At 40.1% G+C, this 13,007-nt stretch overlaps 1 protein-coding gene and 1 pseudogene across 1 annotated transcript; one reads left to right on the top strand and one right to left on the bottom strand.

The window, feature by feature from the left end:
- Positions 1-1,323: 1,323 nt before the first annotated feature.
- Positions 1,324-2,259, top strand: LOC103880807 (annotated as a pseudogene).
- Positions 2,260-4,420: 2,161 nt separating this feature from the next.
- XKRX (XK related X-linked) lies at positions 4,421-7,061 on the bottom strand. The gene has a single exon (XM_031660461.1). It carries the CDS (start codon positions 6,044-6,046, stop codon positions 5,309-5,311), a length of 738 nt encoding a protein of 245 aa, XP_031516321.1. The 5' UTR covers positions 6,047-7,061; the 3' UTR covers positions 4,421-5,308.
- Between the last annotated feature and the right edge of the window lie 5,946 nt (positions 7,062-13,007).

Below are 13,007 nucleotides of genomic sequence, written 5' to 3'. Positions count from 1 at the left end.
AAAATACTGCTGAAACCACTAACATATTAAAATGCTTTCACAAAGGACCTAAGAGGACGTAGAGGCTTGTGCCATGATAAAGAGTGTAAGCTCTAGAGCCTGAGGGCATAGGACTGAATCCTGTCTCTGACACTAGCTGTGACCTTGGACAGGTCTCTTAACCTTCCTATGCCTTAGAATCATCTGTAAAATGGGAGACAACAATACCTACCTCATAAGGGTTGTCGTGAGGATCGAATGAAATAATGCATATAGGCCAGGTGCAGTGGCTCATGCCTATAATCCCAACACTTTGGGAGGCCAAGGCAAAAGGATCACCTGAGGTCAGGAGTTCAAGACTAGCCTGTCCAACATGGTGAAACCCCGTCTCTACAAAAATACAAAAATCAGCTGGGCATGATGGTGGGTGCCTGTAATTCCAGCTACTTGGGAGGCTGAGATGGGAGAATTGCTTGAACCCAGAAGGCGGACATTGCAGTGAGCCAAGATCGTGCCACTGCACTCCAGCCTGGGCAACAAAGCGAGACTCCATCTCAAAAGAGAGAGAGAGAAAAAAAAAGCATATAAAGCACCTAGTACCATGCCAGGAATATAGTAAGTGCTCATAAATATAAGCTATTATTTAGTTCTCCCACAGTGCCTCACAGTCCTATGCCCATAGTCTTTAAAGTTCTTGTGGAGCAAATGAAATTGAGAACTATTAGTTTATTCCTCTTCCCAACATGCAAATTTGCCCATATGTAGCCTACCAGATTTCCAATAATATGAGAATAGCTGTTGTTACAATGGCCTACTTCTTTTCCCCAAACTTCATAGTTCTGCCTGCCTCTTCCAGAAACCATTTGCTGGCCCTATCTCTGCCTCCTCTCCACTCAGCAAGACTTGTCCCTACACATGTACCCTATGTTGCTTTAAGATTTCAGAGAGTAGGCCAGGCGTGGTGGCTCACGCCTATAATCCCAGCACTTTGGGAGGCCAAGGCGGGCAGATCACCTGAGGTCGGGAGTTCAAGACCAGCCTGGCCAACATGGGAAACCCCGTTTCTACTAAAAATACAAAATTAGCCAGGCATGGTGGCACATGCCTGTAATCCCAGCTACTTGGGAGGCTGAGGCAGGAGAATCGCTTGAACACGGGAGGTGGAGGGTGCGGTGAGCCGAGACCATGCCACTGCATTCTAGCCTGGGCAACAAGAGCAAAACTCCATCTAAAAAAAAAAAAAAAAAAAAAAGATTTCAGAGAGGACTGCATGGCATCAGCTCGTGGGTCTCTGAGACTTGAAAATTGAGAGCGCTTTTGCACCCTAGAGGCTGCTACTGGCGGCTCTGCGGCCGTCACCATGCCACAGAACGAATATATTGAATTACACTGTAAACGCTATGGGTACCATTTAGATTACCATGAGAAAAAGAGAAAAAAGGAAAGTCAAGAGGCTCACTAACGTTCAAAGAAGGCAAAGAAAATGATGGTCTGAAGGCTAAGCTTTACCATAAACAGCACCATGCTGAGAAAATACAAATGAAAAAGACTATCAAGATGCATGAAGAGAGAAACACCAAACAAAAGAATGATGCAAAGACTCCACAGGGATCAGCACCTGCCTATCTGCTGGACAGAGAGGGACAATCTCGAGCTACAGTACTTTCCAATATGATTAAACAGAAATGAAAAGAGAAGGTGGGAAAACGGGAAGTCCCTCTGCCTGAAGTACGTGCCCAAGGAGAAACAGAAGTATTAAAAGTTATTCAAACAGGAAAGAGAAAGACGGCATGGAAGAGGATGGTTACTAAAGTCTGCTTTGTTGGAGATGGCTTTACAAGAAAATCACCTAAATATGGAAGACTCATCAGGCCAATGGGCTCGCGTTTCAAGAAAGCCCATGTAATACATCCTGAACTGAAAGCCACCTTTTGTCTACCAATACTTGGTATAAAGAAGAATCCCTCATCCCCACTGTATACAGCTTTGGGTGTTATTACCAAAGGTACTGTCATTGAGGTAAATGTGAGTGAATTGGGCCTTGTGACGCAAGGAGGCAAAGTCATTTGGGGAAAATATGACCAGGTTACCAACAATCCTGAAAATGATGGATGGATAAATGCAGTCTTACTGGTTTGACAGCAATTTCATATATAATTATTGAGGACTACAAACCAGTTGGAAAAAAACTGCCATTACTGTGATGTTTGTGAATACTACCAAACAGCCTTACATGTCTGCAATCATCAAGAGATGTATTTAGTAAATTGCAAACATTAAAATGGTTAAAAAAAAGATTTCAGAAAGTCAAAAGAGAGTAGTCAATTTTAAAAGTGTTTGCAAATGGAAGGGAGCATGTTCCCTGCCCCACTACCATATTTCACAATTCCATCTTCTCCTGTGTATCTGGAGGAATTTTACAGAACTGAATGGCCACCATCTGTAGGAAGTTCTAAGGTTTCATTTACATAATGTATCATTGGTGTCTTTTCTCCTTGGGTGAGGGCAGCAGGTTTTTCAGGTCAGAAGCTGCTCCACACCCCTAAACTCTCTGCATTCCCAGGATGTTAAGTCACTGAGTAAGCTGGGGAGGATATACGGAAGGAAAATTTTGCCTGGTCCAGTACTGAGGCACATTTTTGCCCTGTGTAGCGTCATTGTATCTCGAATTGCCCTGCTTAGATCACTATGTGTCTGTATGTTTCCATAGCACCCACTCCTTAAGTAGCTGATTCACATGGCTTTTATGGACCAAACTATTGTTCCATGCTGCTCTTGCTTTTACTTGAGGGTACAGTGACTATTGGGGAGAAATTCTTGCTTGAATTCCAAAGAAGTAATGTGTTCTGGAGGTCTGATAGATTATTTCTTTCAAGTTCACCTTGAATAACATAGTTAGAAGACAGCAGGTGAGCTTTATATGACAATAACCTAAGTCTCTTCATCATGAAAAATGGAATGAGGTAGTTGGGGTTGAAGAAAGGAGCTCTCCACTGTTCCAAAGCAAGTCCATACACTCTCTCCCAAATTAAGTATACAATCCTTTTAGTCCCAAACAGTGACTGATGAAGGGAAAACCATGCTAGCCATGCCAAGAAATAAGATACTTTGGTTAACAGCCCTGCTACTTAGAAGAGAGAGCTCCTTGCCGGGCGCGGTGGCTCATGCCTGTAATCTCAGGACTTTGGGAGGCTGAGGCGGGCGGATCACGAGGTCAGGAGATTGAGACCACGGTGAAACCCCGTCTCTACTAAAAATACAAAAAAATTAGCTGGGCATGGTGGCAGGGGCCTATAGTCCCAGCTACTCGGGAGGCTGAGGCAGGAGAATGGCATGAACCCGGAAGGCAGAGCTTGCAGTGAGCCGAGACTGCACCACTGCATTCCAGCCTCGGTGACAGAGTGAGACTCTGTCTCAAAAAAAAAAAAAAAAAAAAAAAAAAAAAAAAAAAAAAAAGAGCTCCCTCAACATAATGTCTGACATTGGATAAGAGGTGAGGAAATGACTAAAGATAAATTCTTAGCATGCTACCACGAGTAAAATTGGATGAGGACAGGAAGCCCTAGGTCAGATTGTTCACAATTTCTTGAAGTGTTGTGGTGGCCACGACTGGTACACATTACTAGGAGTTCTTCTAATTTTCCTGGTCTGGGAGGGGCAAGCATTAGTTAGGTAAATGCTGGAATATCTGGTCCCAAAAGGCAGTGGCCATAGTAACTTCAATCCCTTGGTTACCTCAGAGGTAGCTGGCTGACATTCTTATCAAAATACCCATCTGATATAAGAAGTAAACATTGAAATATAGGAGAAAAGGAGACATGCATTCGTCCACTGGGGGTATAGGAACGAACAGAGGGTTGGTAAACATATGCTCCTTGTTATAAAGAAAAATCCTGGCCAGGTGAGATGGCTCATGCCTATAATCCCAGCACTTTGGGAGACCAAGGTGGGTGGATCATTTGAGGTCAGGAGTTCGAGACCAGCCTGGCCAACATGGTGAAACCCCGTCTACTAAAAATATAAAAATTAGCCAGGCATGGTGGTGGGCACCTATAATCCCAGCTACTCGGGAGGCTGAGGCAGAAGAACTGCTTGAACCTGGGAGGCAGAGGCTGCAGTGAGCCAAGATCACACACATCACTGCACTCCAACCTAGAAAACAGAGTGAGATTCCATCTCAGAAAAGAGAAAAAAAAGAAAAAAAAAAAGTAAAATCCTGTAGGCAGAAACCAGTACTGATGATGATTTAATGTGATCTTGTTTCCCTCCTCTGACTTCACTCTACCTTGGAGTGTTAGTCACCCATCCCAATCCCAAACAACATGAAGGTGATGTCTCAGCTATCATTACTTTCTCTCTCCCCTAAACACACACACACACACACACACACACACACACACACACACGCACACACATTAATGAAATACTCAGGACAACAGCAGACACAAAGTAGTCTTCATTTCTTCCACACATTGGAAACATTTTCAATTACAGTTCAGCTTCTCTGAGGTCCACATCAAGTAGTAAAATACCAAGAGCACAGAAAAGCTGGGTTAGATAAAATCTCTGCTAATGAGGCACTAAGGGAGAGGCTTCGCTCAACAATTCCACTAGACAAGCTGGAGGTCCATGCAGGTGCCTGAGAAAAAGAGTCATTTTGGCTTATGCCCTGAAGGAATTCTACTCTGCACTTTCTCCTCAGAGTGTGCCTATGAAGTGCCACTGTAAAGAGAGGTCCTTGCTGAATGGCCACTAGTAAAATCCTAACAGAGAGCTAATCTGTTTGGGGAGCAGCTTTTTTAATAGTGGGGATTTTCTTCTCAGCCAGAGCTTCTCACTGGAATTAAAAAGACCCCAGCCACACTGACAGTTGCAGGTTCCACATTAGTCAGACTGTTTCCTGGGAAGTACTCTTAGCTGGTAAGTTGTCATATCCTCTGATCAGTCAGGATATATTCTAGTGGGATTCTGGGCCTTCGGCTCAGTCCAGGAAAGCTCAGAAATGTATCAAGCAAATGAGCAGAGCTAGAAGGTCACTTTAGAGAGCCTAAAGTATTTGAAGGCAAGTTATTCCAATCGACCTAGGTAAGAAGGGTGTGAATGGTATTTCTGACCCTTTCAACCATATAGTGGATACCCCCTGGTTCCAAACATAGTGGTAACTCTTAAGAAAATAAAACCTATTTGGGAGTTGCTCTTTCTTCTGATAGGCTTAACAGAAAAGTCAAGAAAATGATGGGTATCTCACCCATGAGCCTCATCCTTTCCTTCAATTTCATGGTTACTCTTGGCAACTCCCAACTCATCCTAAAATACCCAGAAAATAGAATCAGACAACACTTTGCCTTGCTTCAGTCTCAAAGGGTGGCTCTGGGTTCTCAACCCTGGTCCGAGGGTGCCGGTGGCAGCAGACACAGTGGAGGTAGTCTACTATATTATGGGCGAAGAGTGAGCGCAATGGATGCAAGTACTGGAAGAAAAGGAGCATGAAGCCAATGGAAATCAGATAAGCAATAATGAGCTGCAAGGCAATCAAGGAATGACAATAATTCAGTAACACTTTCGCTCCAAAGAACTTAAAAACCAAGACCATGATCACATTCTCTACCAACCTCACACTGTAGTGCAGGCCCATATGTCCCCAGTTCTGCCCTTTGTCGACAAGATCTCTGTCTGCCAACCTCAACTGCAAAGCTGACCAGCAAGAGAAGTTGATGCCAGCATAGAGGATGGTGACAGAAATCAGGACCACCAGAGTGCCGACCCGGCTGAAGTTTTTCTCAATGTTATTGGGCATCTGGGCACCACTCCTCCAGAACTTAATCCAGGGCTCAAAGAGGATGATCAGGAAGTTGAGCACTAGGAAGGGCACAGCCTTCAATTTCAAAGTAGCTGAGAAGAGTACTAGAATCAGGAGGCGGGAAGTGATCTCCAATGTCCGCCAGATGGTGATGCAAAGGACTTCTAGTGGCCCAAGGCGAATCTTGTAATCATCGTACTTGATCTGGATAGCCAACATATTGCAAAGGGTCGCCCCATAGGTGACAGATACCAGGGAAAATACCATTAGCACAACTGTTAAAAAAAAAACAAAAACAGGCAATCAGTCAATGTTGGTAATGAAGGCTGTACTTATAACCCAGAGGTCCAGAGAGAGGACAGGTGAGACTTGAGAGCTCCAGTTAAGAGCAAATGCAAATATGATCACAGCTATGTAAACAAATAGCATGCATTTGAATAGACTTTCTCCAAAGGCGGCATATAAATGGCCAACAGGTATATGAAAAGGTGTTCAACATCACTAATCATCACAAAAATGCAAATCAAAACCACAATGAGATATCACCTCACAGCTGTTAGAATGGCTATTATTTAAAAAAAAAATAAGTGTTGGTGCGGATGTGAGAAAAAAGACCCTTGTACACTGTGGGAACATAAATTGATACAGCCATTATGGAAAACAGTATGGAGGTTCTCCAAAAAAATTAAAAACAGAATGGCCAAATGATCAAATAATCCCACTGCTGGGTGTATACCTAAAGAAAATCAGTATCTCAAAGAGATATCTGCACTCCCATGTTCATTGTAGTATTATTCTCAATAGCCCAGCTATGGAAACAAACTCAGTATCTGTTGACAGATGAATGGATAAAGAAAATCTGGTGTGTGTGTGTGTATGAATATTATTCAACCATAAAATTAAGGAAACCCTGCCATCTGTGACAACACAGATGAACCTAGAGGACATTATGCTAAGTGAAATGAGCTAGATACATAAAGAAAAATACTGCATTGTCTTACTTATATGTGGAATCTAAAAAAGTTGAACTCCTAGAAACAGAGTAGAATGGGTGGTTACCAGGGGATGGGGCCTTAGGGAAATGGAAGGATTTTGATCAAAGGCTACAAACTTAGAGTTATAAGATGAATAAGTTTCAGAGCTCTAATGTACAACATGACTATAGTTGGCAATAATGTATTGTGTACTTGAAATTTTTAAAGAGAGTAGATCTTAAGTTTTACCACACACACATATATACACACACACACGTACAAAAATGGTAACTATGTGAGGTGATGAATGTGTTAGTTTGGTTGTGGTAATCATTTCACAATGTGTGCATACATCAAAACATCACATTGTACACCTTGAATACATACAATAAAACAAAATAGATGCACAAAAAATTGAAAAAATGAACCAAAATATCTTTTTGTGTGTGTGATAGTCTTATATCAGTTTTAGAAATATTTTTCTCTACATTGCTCTATTTTCTAAATTTCCCATGATGAACATATACTGTAACACTTTAATAATCATATAAATATATAAAATAAACTTCCTTAAAAAGCGTGGGTCTTAGAACATTGAGAAGTCACTAACATGAGAAGAGTACATATAAAGGTATCAGGCAGACTTTGCTGATGAAGCAGGCTTTGGAGCAAACATTGAATAAGGCAGAAAGAACTCTATCTGAAAAAATCCAGTCTTAGGAGACTCATAGAGAATGCCCTTGCTAATAGAAGTCCCTTCTTTGATTTATATCTTCTTTAAGGAACTAACGTTGTTTGTGTATTTCTAGAACACTTAACTTCAGTGATGTGTCAAAATGTGTATTGAAAATTCCATGAAGGCAGGAGGGACCATGTCTATTTTGCTCACTGCTGTATTCCCAGAGCCTAATATATTACCTGGAACATAGCAGGTGCTCAGTAAATGTTTGTGGAATTAATGAAGACTTCTGAGATTAGAGAGGTGCATAAAATACCTAATTAGGCTGGGCGTGGTGACTCATGCCTGTTATCCCAGCACACTGGGAGGCCAACACGGATGGATCACCTGAGGTCAGGAGTTTGAGACCAGCCTGGCCAACATGATGAAACCCCATCTCCACTAAAAATATAAGTATTAGTCAGGTGTGGTGGCGTGCACCTGTAATCCCAGCTACCTAGGACACTGAAGCAGGAGAATTGCTTGAACCCGGGAGGCAGAGGTTATAGTGGGCCGAGATTACACACTGTGATCCAGCCTGGGCAACAGAGTGAGACTCTGTCTCAAAAAGAAAAAAAAATTAGCTGGGCATGATAGCATGCCTGTAATCCCAGCTGCTCAGGAGGCTGAGGCACGAGAATCACTTGAACCCAGGAAGCAGAGGTTGCAGTGAGTTGAGATCGCCCCACTGCACTCCAGCCTGAGCACCAGAGTGAGACTCCTTCTCAAAAAGAATAAATAAATAAATAAATAAATAAATAAATAAATAAATAAAACTAATTAGAAATCCTTGGTTCCAGCCGGGCACACGGTGGCTCACACCTGTAATTCCAGCACTTTGGGAGGCTGAGGTGGGTGGATCACCTGAGGTCAGGAGTTCAAGACCAGCCTGACCAACATGGTAAAACCCGGTCTCTACTAAAAATACAAAAATTAGCCAGGCGTGGTGGTGCATGCCTGTAAGGAGGAAGAGAAGAAAGGAAAGGAATGGAGAGGAGAGGAGAGGAGAGGAGAGAAGAGGAGAGGAGAGGAGAGGAGGAAAGAAAGAAAGAAAGAAGGAAAGAAAGAAAAAGAAAGAAAGAAGGAAAGAAAGAAAGAGAAAGGGAAGAAGAGAGAGAGAGAAAGAAAGAAAGAAAAAGAAAGAAAGAAAGACGAAGGGAGGAAGGGAAGAGAGAGAAAGAAAGAGAGAAAGAAAAGGAGAAAGAAAGAAAAAGAGAAAGGAAGAAAGAAAAAGAAAGAAAGACAGAAAAGAAGGAAGAAAGAGGAAGGGAGGAAGGGAAGAAGAGAGAGAAAGAAAAGGAGAAAGAGAGAAAAAGAGAAAGAAAGAAAAGGAGAAAGAAAAAGAGAAAGAAAGAAAAAGAAAGAAAGAAAGAAAGAAAGAGAGAAAGAAAGAAAATCCTTGGTTCAGCTGTATGGGAACTTTTGGAAGTCACTGAATATCCATGTGCCTCAGTTCTCAATTCACTGAGATACTCTAGAGTTGCTTATATTTGTCATCAGCAATGTCAATTCATTACCCCCATATGTTAGGAATCTCTGAATTTGCAGCAGGGTGGTTCAAAAAATTCAAAACCCTGTTGCCTCGCCCATGACATCCATGGAACCATATGTTAGAATAGTGGCCCTAAAGAGCCAGGATGCTCCCTAACCTACCTAAGCCTCAACTACAGATGACACAGGTGGCCCTTTCCTTTTCTTTCTTTATGTCAAAGGATGCTGATTACTAAGAAAAGTCCAGTGCTCTCAAGAGAACTGGGAGGGCTGAGGAATACTCATCCAAAAGAAAAGCTGGAGCTTTCTGTTCCTATTAAAACACTTGATATAGGGAAAAGGTGGCCATAGCGATGTCAACTTAATCTTTTACTTTTCATGGAGGAAAAGTTAAGATGTCCCCCAGGTAAACCCAAAAGGAAGCACAGCTCTGTTTCTGAGTTCTTCAGTTTTAAGTAGAGTGTTGGAATCTCAGAGACTGGAATGGGAGACTCTCGAAGTGGTGATTCTTGGCTTTCTCAACCATTCTCAGTCCCATCCTCAAGAGCTGATGCACCTTATGGAACTGGGAATGTCAGAGCATACATTCAGCTATGTGGCGATGCTTTCCCTTACACTAGAACTCATTTATTGATTAGTAGTGTAACAGAAGGAAAAAAAACCTGATGCTTCCAATAAATGTCAAAACATTTTCAATCTGCGTCCCTACAAATAGACTCATGCCATAAAAGAACAAAATACACAGGCTCTGGAGGCAAACACCCTGAATTCCAATCCAATCTTTGCTTACAGGACCTTGGGGGAATATACTTAAACTCTCGGTGCGTCTGTTTCTTCATCTGTAAAATGAGAATAATAATTATCTCATAGGGTTGTGGTAAAGATTAAATAAACATTTACATGTAAAGGGCTTAGAGAAATGCTTAGAACCTAGTAAATTCTATCTTTTAGCTGTGTTCTTTCTTTTTCTTCCTTCTTCCCTTATTCTTTCTTGTCCTTTTTCTTCTCCTCCCCCTCCTCCTCTTTCTTCCTATTCTTTGTCATCTTCATCATCCCCGTGTTTCCAAAAGTATGGTAGGTGGGTTTACTTTACCTGGATACTATCCTGGTACTTAGAAAATCAGGTCATTTTAAAACTGATAGAACATCTGAAAGTAAGCCTTATAAAAATGTAAGACTCATAGCAAGAAAACTATACAACTTTACTGAAGAAAATGATACAATTTTACTGAGGTACATTTTAAAATATTTAATAAAATGGAGAGATTTATCATTTCACAATATGAAATCCATCAATCCTATAAACATGTAAATTCCCCCAAAATAACCTAAGCAATTTGATACCAATCTCAATCAGAATCTCAATGAAATGTTTTTTTTCTTTTGCTGTTATTATTTTGCTTTGTTTTTTGTAGGAGGAATTGAAAAACTGATCTTGAAGATTAATCTACTTAGAAGATTGGGGAAAATTGTTCTACCAGATGAGAGATGCGATAGGCCTTTGTAAGAAAGGCACAAAATCTAAAAGCAATAAAGAATTTGAATACATAAAAATGTAATACTTCAGAATTCCAGAAGATACTACAAAGTGTATTGTGGATATTAAATATATCACACACATATTACTTGTATGACATGTATATACATGTTTAAAACATGTGTATGTACAAACAAAAAATATACAAATATATGCATACATACTCATTCACAGCAGAGAAAGGATTAATAACAAGAATAAGTAAATAGCTCCTAAAACTTAACATGAAAAAGACAACTCACTAGAAAAAGTGAGTAAAATATATAAACAAGTAATTCACAGAACACACAATGACCAAACACAAAAAGATGCTCAGCTTCATTCATAACCAAAGAAAGCCAATTATTTTAAAAGTCAATTATTTTATAATTATACAAATAAATGATATTGAGTTTAAGATATGAAGAAACAGAAACAGGCACATTTGCATACTGTTGGTGAGAGTATAAATTCATATACCTTTTTGGGAGAGTTATTTGGCAATATCAATAAAATTTTAAACATACATATCCTTCCACTCAGCAATTCTACTGCTATAAATTTGTCTACAAAGTCTCATTTGAGGACACATGCATTTATAAAGATGTTTACTGTGGCATAATTTGTAATTAGAAAAAAACGTTTTTGTGAAAAATTAAAATTTGTGAGACTGACATAGGGTTCCTGCTGCCCCTCTGTCTTCCACAGTGTGAGGTCCTTAATCATGGCCTCCAAACATCTGCAGAAGTAAAGCATCATGGGAACTTAACTAAAGCTGTCCTGGGAAGAGAGGTTGTAATGAGGGGAAAAAATAACTTGGGGAGGTTGTGCTACCTTTTTTTTTTTTCCGAGACAATCAATAGAATCCTATCAGTAGAAAATTAGGAGAATAACAATAGTCTAATTCATATAAAGGAAACCCATATTATTGTTTATTATTGTGATACATGTATATATAAATAACTTGAGAAAAGATGTACTGGCATACCGTACTTTTGAAAAAGACTTTGTTGACAGAATGTTTCATACAGTCCATTTTTGGGCAAAAACATATACAATATATATTGTATGTATGTTTATGTTTACATAGTAAAAATAAGTCCAGGAGGATATATACTGGATAATTAACAGAGGTTATCTTTGGGGAGTGAGATTACGTTTCCTATTTTATATCTATTCTGTATGGTTTTTAATTTTTACTATAACCATGTCTGACTTTTGTAATTAAAAAAAATAAAGACCAAAACTAGTAATGCATGATCACGAAAAAAAAATTTCAAACCATACAGAAGAATTTAAAAAAGTAAGACTGCTGACTTTTCATTCCCACTCTGCAGAGGTAGTTTCTTGCATAGTTTTCCAGAAATTTTCTGTGCATATACAATTACTTATACGTCAATCTGTGCATGTATTACTTTTGTAATGTACTCCTTTATTTATTTATTTATTTATTTATTTATTTATTTATTTATTTATTTATGAGACGGGAGTCTCCCTCTGTCGCCAAGGCTGGAGTGCAACGGTGCAATCTCGGCTCACTGCAACCTCCACCTCCCAGGTTCAAGCAATTCTCCTACTTCAGCCTCCCGAGTAGCTGGGATTACAGGCACCTGCCACCACGCGTAGCTAAATTTTTTTTTTTTTTTTTTTTTTTTTTTTTAGACAGTCTCACTCTGTTGCCCAGGCTGGAGTGCAACAGCGAGATCAGGGCTCCCAGGTTCAAGTGATTCTCGTGCATCAGCCTCCCAAGTAGCTGGGATTATAAGCATCCGCCACCATGCCTGGATAATTTTTGTATTTTTAGTAGAGACAGGGTTTTGCCATTTTGGCCAGACTGGTCTCAACCTCCTGACCTCAGGCGATCCACCTGCCTCAGCCTCCCAAAGTGCTGGGATTACAGGCACCAGCCACCGTGCCCAGCCTTGACTTTTTAAAAAATATTTTTAGTAGAGATGGGGTTTCACCATGTTGGCCAGGATGGTTTTGAACTCCCGACTTCAAGTGATCTACCTGCCTCGGCCTCCCGAAGTGCTAGGATTACAGGCGTGAGCCACCATGCCCGGACTAAATGTAGTGATTTTTAAAGGGAAATTCAAATTTGGAATTTTCTTTGCTATTCATTAAGCCCCATCTTGTTTAGAATAAATTAGAAACAAACTTCTAAGCACTAAGCTCATAAATTAGGATAAAATATGCTCAAACCAGAGCCAGACATATTATATCTAGTTCTAGATCAAGACCAATTCTCTTTCCCGTCCTTCAAATCTCTTCTCCATTTGCTAAGCAAAGCCACTGGCGAAAATGAGCTTGGTAAATTAAGTAAACACATCGGATTTGGAAAGAACTGAGAATTACTGCAATATTGACCAGATTTATAACATATATCACACAAGTGCTTTCACTAGGCTACTTCAATTTGAAAAGTTCTAACCATGAAAATGATTATTAAAATTATTAATAATGTAATGTAATGTTATAAACATTTTGAGTACAATTGTTTTCCCTGCTTTTCTTTGTGATAATCTAATA

Source organism: Papio anubis, chromosome X (assembly GCF_008728515.1).
Source record: "Papio anubis isolate 15944 chromosome X, Panubis1.0, whole genome shotgun sequence".
In the NCBI taxonomy this organism is placed as follows: domain Eukaryota; kingdom Metazoa; phylum Chordata; class Mammalia; order Primates; family Cercopithecidae; genus Papio; species Papio anubis.
This window is presented reverse-complemented; position numbering and strand designations above follow the sequence as displayed.